The 23,472-nt window shown below is 33.5% G+C and overlaps 4 protein-coding genes across 6 annotated transcripts; 3 read left to right on the top strand and 1 right to left on the bottom strand.

Moving 5' to 3' along the window:
- Window positions 1-4,816: 4,816 nt before the first annotated feature.
- Window positions 4,817-7,709, top strand: LOC108203015 (serine carboxypeptidase-like 40). Its single transcript, XM_017371700.2, has 8 exons — window positions 4,817-5,344; window positions 5,609-5,716; window positions 5,817-6,091; window positions 6,190-6,447; window positions 6,750-6,865; window positions 6,979-7,071; window positions 7,199-7,304; window positions 7,425-7,709. Exons 1-8 carry the CDS (start codon window positions 4,957-4,959, stop codon window positions 7,578-7,580), a joined length of 1,500 nt encoding a protein of 499 aa, XP_017227189.1. The 5' UTR covers window positions 4,817-4,956; the 3' UTR covers window positions 7,581-7,709.
- Window positions 7,710-8,463: 754 nt separating this feature from the next.
- LOC108203022 (serine carboxypeptidase-like 40) lies at window positions 8,464-11,078 on the top strand. Its single transcript, XM_017371710.2, has 8 exons — window positions 8,464-9,003; window positions 9,124-9,231; window positions 9,391-9,665; window positions 9,755-10,012; window positions 10,146-10,261; window positions 10,348-10,443; window positions 10,574-10,679; window positions 10,814-11,078. Exons 1-8 carry the CDS (start codon window positions 8,637-8,639, stop codon window positions 10,967-10,969), a joined length of 1,482 nt encoding a protein of 493 aa, XP_017227199.1. The 5' UTR covers window positions 8,464-8,636; the 3' UTR covers window positions 10,970-11,078.
- Window positions 11,079-13,010: 1,932 nt separating this feature from the next.
- LOC108203005 (protein PNS1) lies at window positions 13,011-16,211 on the top strand. 3 transcript variants are annotated; one of them, XM_017371693.2, is made up of 5 exons: window positions 13,011-13,164; window positions 13,299-13,727; window positions 14,176-15,084; window positions 15,370-15,603; window positions 15,806-16,211. In XM_017371693.2, exons 1-5 carry the CDS (start codon window positions 13,147-13,149, stop codon window positions 15,980-15,982), a joined length of 1,767 nt encoding a protein of 588 aa, XP_017227182.1. In that variant the 5' UTR covers window positions 13,011-13,146; the 3' UTR covers window positions 15,983-16,211. The 3 variants fall into 3 exon arrangements, with proteins under 3 accessions (XP_017227182.1, XP_017227172.1, XP_063940986.1); XM_017371683.2 differs by having other exon boundaries at window positions 13,018-13,173; XM_064084916.1 differs by having other exon boundaries at window positions 13,059-13,187.
- A 5,863-nt stretch (window positions 16,212-22,074) lies between these two features.
- Window positions 22,075-22,915, bottom strand: LOC108203031 (N-terminal acetyltransferase A complex catalytic subunit NAA10). The gene has a single exon (XM_017371722.2). The coding sequence runs from the start codon at window positions 22,784-22,786 to the stop codon at window positions 22,247-22,249; it is 540 nt and encodes a 179-aa protein (XP_017227211.1). The 5' UTR covers window positions 22,787-22,915; the 3' UTR covers window positions 22,075-22,246.
- Between the last annotated feature and the right edge of the window lie 557 nt (window positions 22,916-23,472).

Here is a 23,472-nt window from a genome sequence, read left to right as displayed (position 1 = left end):
AATTGACACTAATTATTAATTTTTGTGTATGTGTATATAAAATACTTAAACGACCATTTGTCTGGCCGCTCAGTTCCTCTGATTAGCAACACACCAATCGGGCTATACAGATTCATCTGGTACAAATTTTAGAGTTGTCAATAAAAGGAGAATGATATATTGTTGTCTCACTTGGTAAATTGAATCTCAACCTTTTCTGTGCAAGTTTGTGAAAAATTTTATTAATACTTATTTAGATTGATTATATAACAAATGAAATCATTTATTGGAATTTAATATCAATCATTAGAATTTACATATGTGTGTATAACTTATGTGTATGTATGATACAATTGCTTAGATAGTTGTCAGTTGTCTACAAGCATCTAGAAAGGAATGACGAAAGTTTGGGTGCTCTTTTAACAATCTCAAAGTATTTTGAAACAACTAATTATTGATTTGAGCAGCATGTATTCAAAGGAGTTGACGCATAGACTATTTGGTGTGTGAAATTTTGGTAAAGCTCATCAGCCAGATTCTCAATACAAAGGAAGTAGTAAAGGGATCTGAAATGGTCAGACGGGAGTGAGGAATGTAGACGATGAGGCTAGCAATGCAGTTAACATTGAGGAAGCATCACGTGAGATGGAGAAGTCTGACGAAATGATGTCAATGTAATTGTCTCCCTATTTACATTGGTGTAGTCTTTGTTTATTATCTTGAGAATATATAATTTCGCAAGTTAGTACTTTTAGTCACTCAAGTTCATTGAGAAGTAGTTGTTTTAGTCATAAATTTTATATTGCAAGTTCTCATTTGGCTCATGCATTGTATCGGGAGTAAGTTATAGTTTTGATCACATGATCTATTTAAATCAACCATTGACGGGTTTTTAGATTTTTTATCTATTGTTTTTGAAAGAGATAATAAAATTTTCATAATTTGTATTTTATAATATTTTTATAATAACTTATAAGAACATAAAGGACTTGAGTACAAATACAATGACAATAATAAAAAGAATATGTGTTTCCATGTAAATTTAAGTATAACGTATCCCTTAGATTTAGGAAACATTTTAAGTATAGTGTATCCGTTGCAAATTTCAAATTTCAATGCGGATGGAAATATCATTATAATCCGTGATTTTAATTTATTGATTTAATCTCTTATTCATTAAGGTAAAATATATAAGTAACAATGATGTAATTAGTTTACTTCTCTATTAAATACGTCTTTATTTTATTTAACTCTTAATCAAATGAAGTGTATAAACGAAATCTAGATATATTTATATTGAAAGACATATATGTTATATATTTTCTTAGAAAGATTATATTTAAGTCAAGTGAAGTGAATCAATTATATATCTATATTGACTATCCCTTAATTTATGCATACATCATAGCATTTATATTTAATTAACATACTCTAACCGGTGTTATTTAATTGTCATATCTCAATTTTTGATGAAATACAAACCCTGTATTCTGACTAATACATGGAACAACAGACCTAAATTCTATGGCTGATAATCAATCTGAAGGATCTGAATTGCTAGCTTCTTTATGTATTATTTATTTAATTATTTATTTGTGATAAAATAAAGTGTATAAAAATAATATATATTTAAAAAAATTCATTTTTAAAATATTTAAATTTAGTTAAATAATTCATTAATATTCCCAAAACGATATAATTCATTCGTATGTCAAAATATTATAATTTAGTTAAATAATTCATTTTAAAAATATTATAATTTAGTTAAATTTTTTAGTTAAATATTTTCTATACACATCTAAATACATTTAATTCTCAAACATGTTTGGTGACAATCTATATAACTACAAGAAATATCAGCTTTATCAACACACCGATATCAAAAGTCGATGTTAATTTAAATTTGAGTGCGGTATATAGCATGAGACATAGTTATTTATTTAATTTGCTCATTTATTCACACAGAATCGTATAATTATATATTTCATATCAAAATAATATGAGAATAATTTATAAATTTTTTTTTATTGTTCTAGGCTTGATCGTGATGGATATGTATAGTTTCTAGATCTCTGATTATAACATGCTGAATAATCGTACTACAATATTTAAATTTTTATGAAATAATAATATAATAAGTATTTGAGATTATGCTCAAATTCTTTATAGACTATGAGGTTATCATCTGGACTATGTTTATTTTGGATTATATTTTTTTTTAATTTTATTATTCATTTGGGATTATTTGATAGTCTAATTTTCTATTCTTAATCACAAAAATTATTTTACTACGCCACAAAAAACCAACTACAATATCAAGACACCCGTGCGCGGAGCGCGGGCAAGAAAAGCTAATAAATTTTGAATTTTATATAACCCGTTTGGTATTACTATATATATATAATGTAAAAGGATTTTTATAAATAAAATAAAATCTAAAAAATGAAAAGACGGAGTTTGAAATATCAACATGGTGCACCTCTTAGTAGAGGGGTGTGCAGTAAAGTAGGTTGGTTTGGGAAAGATCCAATAAAGTAGGTTAGATTGGGAAAACCAACTCCAAACTAGCTTAGTTTGGGAATGGACTCCTGGGATATGTCCCATTTTCATATTTCCATTGCTTAAGGTGACAGTTGGATAAATAAAATAAATAATATTAATTTACATTATCAAATTCTACCAACAGTAACATGCAAAATATAATATTAATATATTATAAAATTGTGAAATGGGAGGCGCGTTGGTGTGTATTGGCCAGTTTTTCTTCTGGCTTACGTTTTCTTACGTCTAAATGATATGGGATTCAAGAAATTAGAAAACCGATGCTCACTGTCGAAGATACTCTAAATAATTTTGTCTCTTTCAAGGTATTATACATTCATGAAAATAAATCAAAAACTTATTATAATTTAATCTTATAAAATTATAATTTCAAAATTTCAAAAAATAACAAACTTATCTTATATTAAAATCTCTTTAAAAAAAAAATCTTAGATTAGTCACGTCATTTCAAACGGTATATACAGAACTTTATTGAACATAGAAGCCACAAATTGGTTGTGACGTTCATGTCCATTTTGCCATGCAGTTATCAGTTATGAGTTCTCGAGCAATACTTTCAAGTTTGCACGCCAAAAACTTTGCTCAAGCCATTGTCGCTAATTTAATATTTTCATTAATAATCGTCAACTTTGCATTAGTTAAAAAATTCTGATAAAACAATATATTAATGAGAAATATTAAAGCAACTCCAATCATGAAAAAATCTTACCAAAAAAATGAGTTGTTTGAACTAAAATAAAAATAAAAATAATTTCATCAAAATATCACCATCCAACCCCATTGAAAATATGTACAAACCCAACAAAGGATTTTGAGAAAATAGTAAATTTTTGAAAAAATTGTAATCTGATCAATTACAAGGGTTATATATCACGAGTCTGGTGACCTCTACTCACGGACGTTTGTATTATTATTATTTATTTAAATTGAAGAAAAATAACAAGTGAAAATGTATTTACAGTTAAAAAGAATTGCTTATGGCCGAAGTGTGAATAAGATATTTTTAATGATTCATTTTCTGAATTCTAGAATATAAAAGTCTAATCGTTAATCAAGAAAAAAAGTTATCAAATGTATTATTATTATAAAGTTTTGTAAATCATAACTTATTATTTAAATTTTAAAAGATTTCTTTTAAATTTATAAAATTCGGATGTATTCAACTCGGATTTCAAAAAAAAAAAATCAAAATCTCGGGATATTAAATTAATCCATCCACTGAAAATCAGCGATATGTTTTGGAATAAGATTTAAGATACGTAGTTTTACTCTATTTTATTAAAATCTAATAATATTAAAATACCGACGGTTTTTTTTGAGTTCATAAGATGATAGATTTTGTAAGATTGTCCGATTTTAAAAATTTTAAAATCTCATCAAAATTTATAAAATTTTGAAATATTATATTTATATTCTAAAAACTTTCTATCAATTTTATGATAATTAATCTAACTTTTATATAAAATTAAGATTAAATATAATTTATTAAAAATCATACATCACATCACATATGGTCTTTATTTACCAGACGGCGAAACTGTTTCGGAATTTTGCTTTTCTTGACCTGTTTATATAAGGAAGCAGAAGAAGGCCGTAATTCTAATTTCTCTCACAGAGTTTGTGCTTCACTTCTCTAATTTAAAATTTAAACAGGAAGTCACTACTTTTAAACTTGTCTAAACGGCTCATAATCTATTGAAATCTGGCGATTTAAGTTGAGAGATACATTTGCCTTCTCCATTGTGTGACGTGAACACGTGGTATTCTACTAACAGACGATCAGTTTTTCCTTGAAACTAACAGACATACGGTTCGTCCTTTATTTTATTAATAAATCTAACAGCCTTGCAGTTTGTTCAATCTGTTTAAGAATTATTCCTCCTTTAAAACTGTTTGACATTTTGTCCTATATTGGACAACCATGATAAATTTAATAATTGAAGCATCAAAATTTAATAAAATATTCAAGTTAAATAAATATATAGCTCCTATCAATTATCACAATTAGGTAAACAATCAAATATTTGTTGTTATCGTTAACAATCTTTGTAATAACACACACCATGTCCTATATGACAACCAAATACTTTTATTATAAGTTTATGATTTTGTTTGATCCCGATCCAATCAATTAATTTCATACAGCCCATCAAATAATCGAATCAATTATATTATTACATATATCTTACGTTGCAAAAAACAATACACAAATCTGTTAAACAGAGGACTCTGCTTAGCCATGATGAAACAAGAACTCCTGTCCATGCAGTCATACAATGATACAAGTCATCATAATTCATATACACTTATAATTCTCAATCATGTGGATCTCTAGTTAAAGGCAAGAATCAAGATTCGAGTATATAACTATATAAATATATTCGGGGAGCCTCGAAATCTCATTTATTTTTTTTCATGATGGCCAAAAGAATGGTGAAAAAGAGCTTAGCAGGCTTGTTGGTTCTCTTGTTCTCTGTTTCTCTGGTTCATGGCCATGGGAAAAAACAGGGGGGAGCTCTGAATGATTTGGTGAGGAGTAAGGGGAGGAGCAGAGAGTTTTCGAGTTTCGATACGAGCAGCTTTGAGGAGGTTTTGCATGTTGAAGATGTTAAGTGTGCTTCTGGGGATGATTCGAAGGAGAAAGACAAGATTGTGGAGTTGCCGGGGCAGCCTGCGGTTGAGTTTGATCAGTATGGTGGGTATGTGACGGTGAATCAGTCCGCGGGTCGAGCTTTTTATTATTATTTTGCGGAGGCTGAGGAGAATAAGGGACTTCTGCCTCTTCTTCTCTGGCTCAACGGAGGTAAGGGTGTTTTTTTTAGATACTTCTCGGGTGAGGGAGAGTCGAACCAAAAACCTGTCGACCAATACGGACTTTTTTTGTGTTGGTACTAGTAGTATGTGCTTAGTAGATAAATCATGGAAGCTTTGTGTGGCTATCAGACACTTGACTAGTCTGTTTTGATTGAGACAAATATTATTTATTGTAATAAAATTTATTTGTTTGCCCAGCATGTGATTTTTTTTTTTTCTTTGAAATAATTTCTCATTTTTATGTATTTTGCAGGTCCTGGTTGTTCTTCACTGGCCTATGGAGCAATGCAGGAGCTGGGACCGTTCAGAGTTTACAGCGACGGCAAAACCCTACACAAGAACCCCTTTGCATGGAATCATGGTGCTGTGAATTACATAATGTTCTATGTATTTGTTTACATCATATATATTTTCATTGTTCTTTGTAACAATTGTGAATGCATGGTTTTCTATGATTGTAGCTGCAAATGTTCTGTTCTTGGAATCACCAGCTGGAGTAGGATTTTCGTATTCAAACACAACATCAGACTATGCAAAGAGTGGAGACAGGATTACGGCTCAAGATAACTATGCTTTTCTGCTGAATTGGCTGGAAAGATTTCCAGAGTACAAGAGCAGAGACTTTTACATCTCGGGGGAAAGCTATGCTGGCCATTATGTACCACAGCTTGCTCATACAATTCTCTATCACAACAAAAACACCAAAAACACTCATATTAATCTTAAGGGAATCATTGTGAGTTTGTCTTTAATTTTGTCTCTGTTTCAAATATGCATTTGGTAGTAAGGTAGTCGTACATAATAAGCGCGTTGAAATACAATTTTATGTTGCAGATTGGGAATGCAGTGATCAATGATGAGACTGATAATAAGGGAGTGTATGATTATTTGGAAAGTCATGCTCTCATCTCGCATAGAACTCTAATGCAAATCCATAGATACTGTGATTTCTCTCCAAATGTTACTGCAGACCCCAAGTGTGATGCTGCAACGTTAGCATCCGATGTGGAGGTTTCAGGAATTGATGTCTACAGCATATATTCTCCTGTTTGCACCAATCCCAGGCTTACCGGAAGGCCTAAGAAAATTGCTGTAAATTTTTCTCCTTTAATATCCGATTCTAGGCTTCATAAGCTCATACTTCTATGATTTTAGTGCAGGTTTAATAATTAATTATATCTATGATTGAAACTGAAATTGTTTTAAAGTAGAATCTAGAAATGATAAGTCAGAAATAATTACTGGTTTTTAGTCATGACTTGTTCTTCCCGTTAAGAATTTACTGAAACTGCAGAAAATTTAACTCTTGAGATTTATGCACTCTGTAAATGGGCATCCATTAGGACGACTCAACAGATGTGAAGTCGGACTAAATTTAATGTGTTTTGATGCAGTATGAGATCGATCCATGCAGTGACGTCTATACAAAGGCTTATTTGAATCGACCTGAAGTTCAAGAGGCTCTGCATGCCAATGTCACAAAACTTGATCATGACTGGGAACCATGCAGGTATACTTTCTTTCATACTCTCTCCTTGCATATAATACATATGCATGAGCTGGTGTGGAACAAAAATGCACACAGATCTACTAACATATCTTTTGTTTACCAAAACATGACAGTGATATAATCCAAAATTGGTTGGACCAGCCATCTACAATCATTCCCCTGCTCAAAGAGTTCATGGCTAATGGTCTTCGAGTTTGGATTTTCAGGTAAATACAAACTACTGCAACATAACATAAACACATCCAGTTTATTACCTACTAATCACCGAGTTTAGAAAATGCATGTTTGTAATTATACATGACACTCGGCATCTACATTTGTATGGCAATGCAGTGGCGACACAGATAGTGTAGTACCAGTTACCTCCACCAAGTACTCACTCAAGAAAATGAACCTCCATATAAAAACTCCTTGGCATCCCTGGCTAATCAATACACAGGTATTTTCCTTACTTTGTTATTGGCTCCCAGACTTTCATTTAGCTATTTCAAATGCCAAGTTTGAGTTGAGTAAAAAAATTTACAAAGTTTAATTAAAATTTTGGTTTTAAATGTAATAGGTTGGAGGATACACAGAAGATTATGAAGGGAACTTGACATTTGCAACAGTTAGAGGAGCAGGGCATCAGGTTCCAAGCTATCAGCCTCGGAGAGCTCTTGCACTTATAAGCCACTTCCTTAATGGAACCCCTCTACCCTCCCATTCATCGACATAATCTTCAAAATCTATTTACTATAGAACTAGTGATAACATATTACATCCGAGGTCCTTCAATTACGGATACAGTAGTCCTACAATATACTCAGTATTTTTTTTAAATGGTTTCATGAACAGATTACATGCAGTTTGTGATTTCCTAGCATTTTACCTTGCAGTTTGTTATACTCATTTGTTTGAAATTTTCTTCTTAAAGATATCATTCCAAAATTCATATCTGTAAACGGCTAGCTGCAAATTAGTAAATATATAGTAGTGGATAAGCCAGGAAACTTGTATGAGTTGTCTCTCAGGCCACTGTATATGTACTACATAAAACGATAGAACTGTAAGGTAGAACTTAGAAATCAGCTTCTGCTGTTGATCAACAACCTTGAAAGCATTTTACTTGAAAATAGCTAGTGCCCGTCTGCTTGAAGATTCCTTCTTATTCACGTACTTTGCTTAATCTGTTTGAAGAATTTCAAATCATCCCCCCTGCAATAATCAGACTTACCTTACTAATTATACTTTGCTACATTAAGGTTGCAATTTTATTGAGAACTCATTAAGCCGTATTTTTTTTATCATCGACTCATGAGACCATTACTATCCTCTTGAGAAAAAGAGGTTGAACTGAATGTTGGTGTTGTTAATTATTGTAACATGCAGAACACTCGAACAATAACAACTCGATCTTCACCTGATCAAGCATCCTAATTACCATTGTATATAGTAACTAGTTTGCTTTTCTCTTTCGGGTTAATAAACTAGATGATCAAATCTCTGCTATTACAAGTTTGCGTGTAAGAAATGGGAAATGGTTGTATTATTGATTATTCGTGCTACAAATGGTAAGGAAAAACTGTTACATATAGGACGACTCGACTCTGGAGTAATGCAAAAGATTGCCATAATCAGCGAGAAGTCCTCAGCATGCATCCAGATACTAATACAAGTAATCACAACATATGTGAATCCAAGTATATATATGCGTGATCTCCTGGTCTAGCTAAAGCATTATACATAATTATATGATTGTGTAACCTTTTCTCCTCGAAGCATCTTCCAAGAAATGGCGAAAAACTGCCTATCAGTCTTATTACTTCTGTTCTTATCTCTGTATCTGTCACTAGTTCATGGCCACAGGAAAACTCAATTTGAAGCTCTTAAGGATTTGCTAAAAAACAAGAAATCCATGCACATTTACCCTAGAAAATTTGAGCCGTATTTGCATGTTCAAGATGTCAAATCTATTTCTGATGTTGATCAGAAGTGGAAGGATATGATTGCGTATTTGCCTGGACAGCCACCAGTTGAGTTCGATCAGTATGGTGGCTATGTTACCGTTGATCAGTCTGCAGGTCGAGCTCTTTATTATTATTTTGTTGAAGCTGAAAACTATAAGGAGTCTTTGCCTCTCCTTCTTTGGCTAAATGGAGGTTAATACTTGTATTTATTTTCTTTGAAAATTTTATACTGTATGTAGGCAATTGTTACTTCCTCTGTTCATGGTACTTTGATCCAAAACTATTAGGTCATTTATTCATGTTGTTCTGCAGGCCCTGGTTGTTCTTCTTTGGGTTTTGGAGCAATGCAGGAGCTCGGACCATTCAGAGTTTACAGCGATGGAAAAACCCTATACAAGAACCCCTTTGCGTGGAATCATGGTCTATATTCAACTCTGCTTTAAGTTACATAATCTCCTCTACATCTGCAAATAACAATTCCATACTCAACGAAATTAGGCCTAGTAGATTATCTTTTTTCACATAAATATTTCCATGCTTTCTAACCGTTTATCAATGCATGGCTTTGAATGATTGTAGCTGCAAATGTCCTGTTCCTGGAATCACCAGCTGGTGTAGGATTTTCATACTCGAATACAACATCAGACTATGCAAAGAACGGAGACAAGAATACAGCTAAAGATAATTATGCTTTCTTGTTAAATTGGCTGGAGAGATTTCCAGAGTACAAAGACAGAGACTTCTACATATCAGGGGAAAGCTATGCCGGGAATTATGTACCACAACTTGCCTATACTATTCTATATCACAACAAAATGACCAACAACACTCATATTAATCTCAAGGGCATCATTGTGAGTTTCTATTCTAATTTATGCATATTTCACATGTGTTTGTGTCCAATCATACAACCTTATGCGTGCATTTGAATTAAACTCTGCAGGTCGGAAATGCAGTGCTCAATGATGAGACAGATAGCAAGGGAGTGTTTGATTACTTAGAAAGTCATGCTCTCATTTCAGATCAAACATTGGATCAAATACATAGATTCTGCGACTTTTCTGCATCTTCTGATTTGAATTCCGAGTGTGATACTGCAGTGGGGGTATGTAGTGAGGAGGTTTCTGATATTGATAGGTACAATATTTATGCTCCTCTTTGCACCGACCACCAGCTTACTGCAAGGCCTAAAAAAATTTCGGTAACATAATCCGTTGATCTCCTGCATTTTCTTTCCTTGCTTGCTTCTTAAACTCCTATATACTATATGAACATAAGCATACATTAGAAAGGCCCTAACATGAATCCAACAAAAAATATGTATTTTGCTGCAGTATGAGATCGATCCATGCAGTGATGATTATACATACGCGTATTTTAATAGGCCAGAGGTTCAAGATGCTCTCCATGCCAATGTCACAAAACTAGATCATGAATGGGGCCTTTGCAGGTATACATTGTTTCAGTCTCTTCATTCACAAGCATACATGTACATTAGTAGTCTACTAAATGGTCATTTGCTACACATGATGGCAGTACTATCAGCAATTGGAGGTATTTAGACAAAGCATCGACAGTTCTTGACCTTCTTGAAGAGTTCATGGCTAATGGTCTTCGAGTATGGATTTACAGGTAACTAACAACATGACATAAAAACATAAAAACACCCATTTGTCACATTCAAAGAATCCCTGAGTTAAGATAATACATGTTCTTTTTGTTGGTAAAAGGGCTCAGTATATACGTCTGTTTGATTATACAGTGGTGACACAGATAGTGTAGTTCCAGTTACCTCAACCAAGTACTCACTCAGGAAAATGAATCTCAATGTGAAAACATTTTGGCATCCATGGTCTGTCCATCAGCAGGTTACTCTTGTCCTCTGATTACTGGTTTACTCTGATTCGTTTTAACGTATTCAGATGCCATGCTTGATACAGTTTGCAAGTATGGCTGTTGAATTGCGCAATTTCTAATTAAAATTTGGCTGAAAATGTAATAGGTTGGAGGGTACACAGAAGATTATGAAGGGAACCTGACATTTGCAACAGTAAGAGGCGCAGGGCATGAAGTGCCAAGCTATCAGCCTCGGAGAGCTCTTGCACTTATAAGCCACTTTCTTAATGGAACTCCTCTACCTTCTGAATCACTAGAATAAACTACCCTTAATTTACTTCCTAATGATCAGCAGGTCTCTATAATACTTCACAGAAAAGTGTCGACAATGTACGTCAGAGGACCTTTTGATATAAAATAATCTTTCGACAGTTATGTGTTTTCAGATACTTGTCATTTTTTCTCTGTCAGACTAACCTAATTAAGAAAGAAGACACTTTACACAAAGCTGAAGCAATTATAAATGTCAAATAACAAGAGTATGTTAATGTCTCTCAAGCATCACCCTCGAAACATGCTTGCGCGTATAATCATTTTTAGTAATTCGATTAATCGGGTAATTAAAGCATGGTTAATCTCTCTCGAATATTAACGCTCTCACAAATCCAATAATGCTCTCAGACTCAAATTCGAATATTAACGCTCTCACAAATCCAATAATGCTCTCAGACTCAAATTCAATTGTGCTAATTGTATGTGTGTCTCTAGTAGTATATATATAGGTACAACTTAAAATCAAATTTTGGTGTGTGAACCTTGAATACATTTTTCTTAAAAATAGCTAGTTTTATTCTGTTTGATGATTATTTTATCTTTATGACTATATTTTAGACGGGTTTGAAACTTGTCAAAAACAAGACCGGTGTGTGAGTGTGTTTCTTTATAATAAAACTACATATGCAAATTACATGTATGTTTGAGTGTAATCTCAAATTCTCAACCGACAGCCATGTACGTCTAGCTAAAGCGTTACATGTGACTATATAATTGTGTACGCTTTTCCTCTCGACATCTCATAATAGAAATGCCAAAAAAATGGTCACCAGTCTTGTTGCTTCTGTTCTCATCTCTTTTTATTTCATTAGGTCATGGCCACAGGGAAACCCAAATTGAAGCTCTTAACAACATGTTAAAAAACAAGAAATCTTGCAAGTTGACACCAGCAACTTTGAGGGATTTTCCCGATGATACCATCAGGTTTTGATTTTAATTTCTAGTAACCTTGTATTTATGATTTTTCATATATAATACCCTCATGTTATGTAAAATTTAATAGAAATGATTTTAGATTGTAAAACAAATTGAATATTTGAAATCTTTGTAAAAAAATATACATAAAATAGACTTTAAAATCATATAAATCGGAGTTAAACTAAGTGAAATATAAATGATCAAAGTTCAATTATAAAAATTAAATATATCTCACTCAATTTAAATCCGATTTATACGATTCAAAGGTATATTTCATGTATTTTTTAATAAGTATTTCAAATATATAATTTATTTTGCAATTTGAAATCAATTTTATTACATCTTACATAACATAAAGGTATTATTATATGTGGGAAATCATAAGTACATGGTTACAGATAGAAGTCCAAAATATAATAGTACTATCTGGAAAATCCAATTTGATGAGTGTACACAGAGAATATATCAAATTTTTTTAAAAAAAGATTGTGAACACATACTTTATTTACCTCTTAAGAAAAATTAATAAATTGAATTTATTTTTAACTCATATTAGTGTTTTTAATAAAATTTATTTTGACTTTGAACTAATCAAATTAATTATGTTTTAACTGAAATTTATATGTATTATTTAATTTGAAAAAGTGAATATACATATATAATATTAAAAAATATTTTTAATCTATTTTAAAATATAATTTTCTACTCTTTAATATAATAAATAAATATTTTTAATCAAAAATCGGTTAATTTAAGTTCTACAAAATCGAAAAGAATACTAAATTAAGTTGGTCTTGACGAGTAAAAACGAAAATGAATTCAACAATTTCTAGGCTGCAGAGCATTTTCAAAGTCTAATATAGGAATCAGATCTATTAAAGACAATTCAAAATCTCGGAAATGTTACAAATAAATTTAAAGCAAGGACCCGTAATGAAAATTAATGGTGGGAGCAGTAAATTTAGCATACAATCAATGCCACGTATTCAAAATCTATCCCCCTCACTGCAAAATTTTCTAACATCCAATAATATTGATAGTTGAAACTGACACAAAAGTAACTCTTTTTTCATTGGTTCGTCACACGCACGCGCCTACACTAGCATTGCTGTTAGTACTCATCATCTTGTGAGGTAAGCTGTAAAAGCTATTTGTACTCTTCCTATTCTGTCGTCCACCCTTGTAATAGACATCATACCCCTTCAAGCTCAGCCGCCAAACACTTCCTCCACGCGCCTCCACGCGCCGATGGGTGCTGCAGAACATGTAAGAAATGTATGCTTCTTCTTGTAAGTTCTTGTAAGTTGGGTTTGGGAGATTGAGTTGTTTTTGTAATGAATTCTTTGAGTTGTTGAAGTATGTGTTTGTGTGTGTGTAAAATTGTTGAGTTGTGTGTGTAGGAAAGAGAGAATGAAGAAGCCAAGGAGAATCACCATCTTCATCATTTGGAGGAGGATGATGAGGATGAAGAAGAAGGTGAGCAAAGAGATGTGGAGAGGGGGTTTGAAAGGAATGTGAACAATCATGGTCCTAATCCTTTAAGAGAGCATCAACATCAGCAGAACAATCATGTTCCACCTCCAAGAGAGCCTCAGATGTCAAGAATGCAAAGATTGAGTGCTACTAATCCTTTAAGACTTGTCTTTAATAAAGGGACTAGAGTTCCTAATGCAACTAGTAGAGCTCCTCCTAAAGGTCCTGCTAGAGTGCCTAATCTTAATCCTTCTTTCCAGCCTCCTCCTCCTCAGTTTCCTCATCCTCCCCCTCCCCTTCATCATCCCACCCCCTCCCCTTCTGTTTCTGTTCCTCGCTCCACTCCTACACCTCAGGTACTCTCTCTCTCTCTCCCTCCCTCTCTCCCTCTCCCTCTCCCTCCCTCTTTACCTCTCTCTCTCTCTCTCATATTGTGTAGTGTATAAGAAATTCTTGAAGGTTTAATTTAGGATGCTTGTTGAGAAGTTAAAGGTTTAATTTGAATTATATGGTTGCAAAGGTCGAAACTTTAGTTCAATTGATGTGTGAAATTCCTGAATTTCCTATTTTGGATAAATGCTTGAAAGTGGAACCTTTTTGCTGAATATGTGTGTGTGTTTGTGAAATTCTTGCTTTTCTTGTTTGGGATGATGTTTTGGCTGCTGTGGGAAAATGCAGTGTATCAGCTATTCCAATATTGGAGTCGTTGCAGATTCATTATTGGCATTAGTATTATTAGAGATTTAGAGTTATTGTCTTAGTTTTTTATGACTTGGAATTTTCCTCTTTTTTGGGTTTGAGCAGCAGTCTGTGATATCATTGAATTCAAGAAGATACACAAACAGAATATCTCTATTCATATTCCTGGTGCATCTGGTTGCAGCAATTGCACTAGTCTTCTTTCTTGTATACAAGGGTGTTGAAGGGCTAGTTAGAGCAGGAGATACAAGGAGAAAAGAAAAGAGGCTCTTGCAGTTTTTTTTGCCCCAAGCTGTAGCTATTTCTTTTCTTAGCATTACGCTTGCATTCATGTGGCAATTTACTGTCAGATTGTGGCCTAAAATTATGGTTTATCTTATACTTTGGAGCTCTTTCTTGATGGCTCTTTCTGCCGGAATTTTATTAATTTGCTTCCAGAAGCCCCCCACAGATGGTGTTGGAGTAGCCCTTCTTATGTTCTCCGTTTGTAATGGCTTGTATTCTTGTTGGGTTACTCCCAGAATTAATTTTTGCTGCAAAGTCCTTGTTAAATCCCTTGAACCGGTGTCAAAGTTTCATGATTTAAACGAACCAACTTACTGGATGCTCGGGGCTGGATTTGTCTGGATGCTAGTGTGGACGTTTGCCGTTATTGGAGCATTGAATTTCTACTTTCCACCTCTGGTAATAATTGCATTGGTACTAAGCTTGGCTTGGACAACTGAAGTTATGAGGAATGTTGCTAATCAAACAGTTAGTAGAGTGATTGCTTTGTATTACCTTAGAGGAATGCAGTCCAATACTCAGTTTTGCTTCCAAAGGGCTTTGTCCAAAAATTTAGGAAGTGCTTGTCTTGGTTCCCTTTTTGTGCCTGCCATTGAATTTTTGAGGATTATTGCTCGAGTTCTAAATCTTATAGAGGGTGAAGACGAATTCATGTTCTCATGTGCTCACTGCTGTCTTAATGTCATGGAAACCATCTTTACATATGGCAACGGCTGGGCTTATGTACAGGTATTGTTCATCATTTCTAGATAAGTAAGTCTGTATATTGTCATCAACTTCTTCGTCAGCATACCTAAACTTTTAAACAACATATTTGAATTTATTGCATGCTGCTATAGTTCTTGTACATTACCTGACCAAGTTGGTGGATATTGATTTTTGTTAGTTGCATAGTCCCTGACCTGAATAAAATAATAACTACACACCTACTATTGGCTGACATGGTAAATTCAGTTCATTACTATAAGATTAATGAGCTGGAGCTGAGTCATTCTGCTGACATAATGATCACAGATAGCCGCCTATGGGAAAGGATTTGTGCAGGCCTCGCAAGACACTTGGGAGCTCTTCAAGAAGCTTGATATGGAATGCGTTGTGGATTCTGATATCACCAGCGCAATCTGCTTCCTCTCTGGAACCTGCAGTGGCTCAATATGTGTTATTGTCGTGTCTGCTTGGACATGGTCGGTACACAAAAGCTTCACAGCTACCCTCTCTCTTCTCGCCTTCTTCATTGGTTATTTAATGGTTAGTAAACTTAACCACTTCTGTTAGTTCTGTCAATTATTCCTAGATTATCATTGGGACGTATAATATAATCAACTTGCAGACACCTAATCTTATTAATCCCTAAACAATCTGAACAAATATATTCGGATGTGTCTTTAATCTTTATATGTCTACTTGCATTATACTAATATCTGATGAACAAAATAAATAATTGCTTCAGACTAGAATCGCCATGGCATTGCCTCACGCCTGTGTCAGCTGTTACTACGTCTGCTATGCTGAGAATCCAAAAAACCTGCTATTCGACAAAACAATACCAGAACGGATCGAAATGCTTCATGATGGTCGTGACTTATCTGTGCCAACACCTCGAGTCCCACGGAGGTTCACAACATAACTCACATTTCCGAATGTCTGAGGACTGAGGAGCAGAGCCAAGGAAAAAGGATTCCAGCCAATTTTCTCACATTCTGGTACAGATGCTGAATCTTATGGAAGAGATTGTAATTGCCAAAGCAGCCATAACATGTAAACTATTTAGGCCCTTTTACTGTTTACCTCAGCTGTAAATTTGTCTCTATTTTTTTTAGCACAAGTAATTTAATTTGGCAATTTGCAAGAGATCCCATCTGAGATTCCATTCCCATCACCTTGAGCAATGCTCAAAAGGTGCACTAGCTTTTACTAGTGGCCCCTGCAAGTACTCCTTAAAATATAACATGCTTTAGGAAATCTAATCTCAGCCATCAGGCCCATCACACAGTTACTTTATAATATGATCTTAGTAGTGGTGGCAATGGCATCATTATAAAATCCCTTATCAAATTTACACTTGTAAAGGATCATCACAATACCAATGAGTTGTAAATTGTGATGATAAAGATGAAGTGTTCTGGTCTCACTTTAGAGTTTTTTACACAAAAAGAAGAGAAATTCACTACTTTTGAAATTTGTATGTGTGAGGTGTGGGTCTAATAGTAAATTACATGAGATGATGAGCACATATGTGGAATTAGCTAGGGAGTATCCAAAGGAATATTATTGGGAGATGTTACAACTTTGCTCTCAGCAATATTATATTATTTATCTTTGGTCACAAGGATATTATAATATTTGTATCATAACATGTGGTCTAATATCTTGGCATGGTCCAAATCTGAAGATACAACCAAGATATTTTTGTACTTGTTTATATTATTCTCAAGAGGTGTGGGGAAAGTTTGTTAAATATAGAGTGGTAGTAGTATAATATTGCACCAGAATCCAAATCATGTGATAGTAACTAAATTCTTGTTACCATCCAAGGACTTTGGTGTCATTTTATAATACAAAGTTTTAAGTTCGGTTGCTGATTAAAATCTTCCTCAGAATATTTGTTTCTGAGTAAGGGAGATTAGTGTTATAAATTTATGTGATGTTAAAAGAATAAGGAAATCTCTTCAAAATCATAGTGAAATTGACTTTTCTCATGATATTGTATTATTTGCTTTCCTTAGCAGTATTCTTATCATTTTGTTTTTAAGAAATAATATTCCTGTAATTTTATTATTAAACAATAACCCCCAACAATATTTTTTAAATTATAATCATCTTTAACTTGTAAGGTCACATTTTTTTTTGGATTACTAAAATATAATTGAACAATAAAATCATAATATTGTATTTAATTATGGTCATGTGTATTTTTATATTATAATTGTTAAAATTGACGTCAAAATAGGATTTGAATCTCATTCTAACTTTTCTGTAACATTTCACTGGACGCAGAAATGAAGGGAAATTATTATTTGAAAAGTAAAATCACAAGTGTATTATTGTTTTACAAACAATATTGGACAGTATCATTTGACAACCGGTTTAACTTAAAAAAGTAGATAATATATGATAACACGAAAGACAAAAATAAATTCCAGTTAGAAAAAGGTTACTATCTTTGTGACGTAGATAATTATTTGTCAAGGAGTTGCAAGCAGGCATGATTTTTTGATTGATTCGTTCAAGAAGAGGTCTGCATTTTGACTGAAATGTTTTAGATTGGAGCAAATCAAGATAAGAAAAAGGCATGTCTACTTGTTATCTTCATCTTGTGAATTGTGACTGTATCCGGAGAAGTCCATTTCAATCTGGCGGTTGTAAGCTCACTACTTCACAGAAAAAATTTACCATAACACAATAATCGTTACCTCCCTAGGCATTGTGATTGGATATTTTTATCACCATTGTATTCAAGAATAGTCTTATTTGAGAATAATAAATTATGAGGACTGATAGATGAAAAACCCTAACATTTACCATCCGTAAAATCTGAAGCTTTTGCAAAAAACTGTTTTTGAGCTTTTACTCTAGCATCATAGATTTCTCTATCAAACCTCATAAAAATATTGCTTTTTATATTATAATAACTCGAAATATACAAATATCAAACAATTATCTGATTTCTAAAACAATGCTTCTTCTGACAGCGCAACACTCCCAGACGTAGTACTTATTCTAGTACTTATTCGGGTAGATCTCATTTGAAACATATTTAGTTAAGTAATTACCAAGTGCTCATTTAGATTTTATTTAGTTTTCTCCAAATTTTCGAGCACTCGACCAACTCTAACGGATTTCTGAATTATTTCACTTTATACATGAATTTACGCTGTTACGCATTCGAGCTTATATTGCAACTCAAGGAACTAAATAACTCATGGAAATTATATGTCACCATTTGTGATTTAACATGATCATCAACATAATTTTTTAAGCAGGAATGCAGTTTGTATGGAGTTTCTTCTAGCAAGACAATCTTCCTTGAAACAAAAGGCTACAATTCAGACTTAGACTGATATAGTGATATTATTTTTCTGTGCTGACGTGTTTCAGATTATATTTATAGTTTTCAGGAGATAATAATTTTGTTTCTACAGATTCTGATCTGATACAAAATTCCGAACAAACAATAATATCCAACAAAAGACATAACCAACATCTACTAGCAATGTCAACATATCCTCTGGAATCAAAGGTTTCCCTACTATTAAGATTCTATCAGAGATACCTCCCGAAACCCTACATGGGTTGACGAACCTCAACTTTAATATACTACAGTAAATAGAGGTAATATGCAGCTTCTGAAACTTGATTGTTAGCACCTGACATTCATAACCTAAAACATTAAAGGCAAATAAAACTAGTTTAATTCAATAAAGGTGGTTAACTGCGGTTCAATGGCCCTCGATATTTCTTAAAATGTAACAAACAGTCTAGAGGCAAATAAACCTCTAGACTTGTTGGCTTTAAGGTCCGCTAATACATTCAATCTTCCTTACTATTAAAATTCATTAAGGGATTCCTCCCAGATCCCTACATGGATCAACAGCCTCAACAATACCATTAAGCAGATAGAATTTGGATGCCACTAGTGAGACTGCTAATATTAGATGGGTCCTGGTCCCTGGCATATGATTGCCAGGGACCTGTTAAATAACATACTGGTCCTGGACCGTTGGATGCATATCCAGCAGCCAGGATTATAACAAAATTTTAACACATCTAGCGGTTTTTAACCGCCAGACATATTGAAAAAAAATGTTATAATCCTGGCCGTTGGATATTCATCCAACGGCCAGAAAACTATATGTTACTTAACCCCTCCCTGGCAATCATATGCCAGGGACCAGCACCCATATTAGATATTTTGCATTAAAATCTCTCAGATTCTACTAGAATAGTTAAAGAAGCAAGCCGACCTAGTTTAATTTTTATAATTAAATGTGGTTACGTAAGGCTTTAGGGCACTCGATATTTCTCAAAATGAATCAAAGGGTTACTTGCAGAAGTTATGCAACTTCTGACTTCTGTAGTAACATAGATAATTTACTTGTGATTATACCCTTCTACACAATCATCAACCAGAAGTTATTGTGCTTTAAATCAAAGTTTTCCAAAGTGAAGGTATTTCAGTACTATACTGAAAGGGCTTACGCTATTACAATGAATATGAGTCATTTATATACTTTGAGCATATCATGTCACAGAGAGAGACTTCTGTACTTAATTTGATCATCCTTAACACTCATAAACTAAACATAATAAAACACAAGTCATACAGTTAACATGTCACCGAGCACCGAAAACAAAATCTACTGCAACTGCATGTCTGCAGCTAACCATTAAAAACAAAAGTCTAACAGAGTTAAAATAACATCTCACGCATAGAGTGCAACAAATCCTAATGTCTAAACAAAAAAAAAACACAAAAGACTAAACATCATCGTCATTAAATGCATAATCAACCACTTAAAGAGCGTGCAAAACTAAACAGACAAAAAAAAAAAAAAAAAAGGTCCCCAATGGTACCTCCCAGGTTTGTGCATGCGTGTACAAGATCAACAACATACTTTGCAAAAAGATAAGCCTCCAGAGAAACTCCTTCAATTCTGATGTTTAACATGGAAACCTGATTTGGGTAGCGAAACTTATTATTTGACGCAGGAGTCTTTTTTACTAGAATTGTAAAGAAGGCAAGTAAGACTAATTCACTGTTAATTATAAAATTGGTGGCTTTTACGTTGTCATTGTGCATTAGAAAGGAGCACATACCACCTGGCAATAAGACATCCATATGAGGAAAACACGCTTTAAACAAAGATACATAATGATTATACCCTTATTTTAATCCAAATAAGATTATTCTTATCAACGTTTTAGTTTCTACACGCATGTATATGAGTATATAACTACAATTTCAAGATCTAAACATCCTATGGTATATATAGACCATTTCCTATTGTTAAATTATGTAACTGTAATTGTTGTATACTTACATGAATAAATTATAAGCAATATTATTGTGATAACATGTAATATATACAATAAAATCTTATGTGATAAACACTATTCCACACATACTTTCTTGTTATCACATATAAACTATGTAAATAAAAATATAAAATATAAAAGATTTACCACAAACTATACAGATTTTGAAACCAAAGAATTCTATTTCAACAATTACCAGGGTGCATGTCTGTGTGTGTGTGTGTGTGTGTGTTTGTGTGGCCACTAGCTGGAATGAGAAAAAAGAGAGAAAACAAGACAAAAGAGAAGATACGAAGAAAATGTAATATAAGTAGTAGAAGAGGAAGAATAAGAAAGAGATTAGTGCTAGATATAATATGAAAGAGAAGAGAAAAAGAAAAGCAAGAGCAAAAAATGAAACGTAAAAATGAACATAAAATGGACAGTAAATTAGAAAAGGGAGAAAAAAAGAAAAAGAAATGGTCGCTAGTTATTAACTCAAGGAGTCATTGCTAAGTTGCAAACAAAACTTAGACATGGTTTTAAGTTAGTATATATGGGCCACGTCAAAGCATAAGCAGGTAGGCTAACAGATCTGGTCATTGATAAATCAGATCTAGCTGTATAACCTGGTGACCAGAACACCTTACCTTTATAGCCAGAATGTCATGTAATCACATTAAAGACCTAACGACGACTATGGGTGGTTGCTAATTAAGCCAAAGGGCCCTCCGTATTCCTCAAAATGAAATAAAGACTAATTTGCATTAGTTGGATAAGTTCTGGATTTGCTAATAACATAAACAGATAAGTTTGGTAATAAGAATACTACAAAATCATAAACAAAAAGTTACTGTACTGCCGACAGCTATTAGAAAATAAATTTCATTAGGATCAAAATGACTCGAGCAAAATAATATTATAATATATCCCAAAAAAACATAAACATAGGTGGAAGAACAAGTATTGCAGGGTTCAGCGCATAAAGGTTGTAAATAATGAATGTCATCATCCTTGTCTGTACAAATTCCACATCTACTTTGAAATGTCCTCCATCAAATAATAAATTCCATCACATGTGAATATAAAGCAGCCATTATTCAAAGTAGTACTCAAGTGACCTCATATGTTTTAACAAGGATTTAGCCATCCATCCATACTGGCTTCTAAACATCGCTTGGCAAACTCTAAATTGTATTCCTACATCATTGAAACAAGACCTACAAGAAGTGTCAGCAATAATCTTACAAAGCTAGATGTATAATGAGCCACTAAAAAGCAGTCAGCAGCCTGGTGTGACCACGGGGACTATATAAAACCTAATAGACATAGTTGTCATCTACAACCCTACGTTAGCAAGCTAACAATTGGATTAAGCCTAAGTACCAAAGTCGCTCCCAGCACACGTATCTGTTCAGCAAGAACCCAATTCTGAAGCAAAGGTATCTCTTATGGTACACTAAAAAGGGAATACCCTGTTACAATCAATATGTGTCTGTTATTTAGTTTGAGCATATCACCAGCATGGGCAGAGACTCAAATATTTAAACTAACAACAACACACACACACACACATCAACCAAACCCAAACCAGTACCATATACCACAAATCACATAGCATCAAACAAATTCTAATTGCAATTACATCCATCCGTCTATCAAAAACAAAAATCTAATGCTGCAAGAGACACAATAAAAAACATATAAACTCTCAAGTGCAACAACATATATTTATGTTTATAGAGAACACCCAAATACCGTTACACATTAATATCCACCAAATTCATATTCAAAAACAAACACAACAACCAAGTCGCCAAATTTATGAATCAAAAGTCGATAAAACACAACGAAACCCCAAAATTACCTCCACCCATCACTCCTTATGATCACCAGAACAACACCCACCAGGCCCATGATGATGATGGGCATGCCCGCCATGTCCATGAAAATTCTTCCCCTTCAACACCTTCCTCATATCATACGCGTCCTCGCCATCCGCATAATACTTGGCCTCCACATCATGAATCTTATACCCCAGAGTCTCCGTATACAAATTAAACGCAGCCCGATTACTCTTCCTAACATGTAAAGACACATAATCAGCCCCAAAGACCTGCTCCATTGCATTCTGAGCAGCAGTCATAAGCTTAGTAGCCAACCCAAGTTTTCGATGAGTCCTAAGAACAGCAAGAGAAGTGATGTGGCCATGACACTCAGAGGTCTCTTCCTCCATCTTGGCGAGAACATAGCCGACAATCTTGCCATTGTAATCCTCTGCAACGTAGAGGAGTTGAGGCCAGGAGAGAATGTGGTAGAAATAGTACTTCATTTGGTAGTTTTCAGGGAGGCAGAAGAGATTGCAAGCTTGCATTGCTAAAAGATCATCAATTGTGGCTTTTCTTATGCAAACCATCCTGGGTTTTCTGGGGGGTGTTTTTAGGGTTTAGGGTTTGAGAAATTGGGCGTTTCTTGATTTAGGGATTTCAGGGTTTCGAGAAGATGGCTTTATTGGGGGATAAAACGCTGCGTTTTGTATGATGAATGATTATAGAAAAAGGACAGAGGTTATTCATTTGTAAAGGGGGAAAAAGTATGAATCTCATTTATTAAAATGAATCATTTAATCAAGAGTGTGCATCAGTTATTAATTACAAACTATTATTAATTAAATATTAATAGTCACAAATTCATTTTGAACTCACATGAACGGAAGATATATAAAATAATTTATTATATTTTAATAAAATGGGTGATCCAAATTTGGATCGGTATTTAATGATCCAAATTTTGACGACTGATCCAAAGATCAAAATTTGAAATAATCAGTAGATTTTTGATCAATACTAGCTTTCTTGACAGGACATTTATGTTATTAGAAAATTATGGAACGTCTTATAGCACCTCCAACCCATCAAAACCTTTAACTGAGATTCATTAAATCATACCATAAATAAAAATTATGGATAATATGTGAAATTTGCTATATTCCAACCACACATCACCCTTGACTAAAAATATAACCAACCAATTGATGTTGGCTATATTTGGCCTACTACTACAGACCTATAGTAATATCTGTAGTAAGATTTCGTATCATTT

Source organism: Daucus carota, chromosome 1 (assembly GCF_001625215.2).
Source record: "Daucus carota subsp. sativus chromosome 1, DH1 v3.0, whole genome shotgun sequence".
Classification (NCBI taxonomy): Eukaryota; Viridiplantae; Streptophyta; class Magnoliopsida; order Apiales; family Apiaceae; genus Daucus; species Daucus carota.
This window is presented reverse-complemented; position numbering and strand designations above follow the sequence as displayed.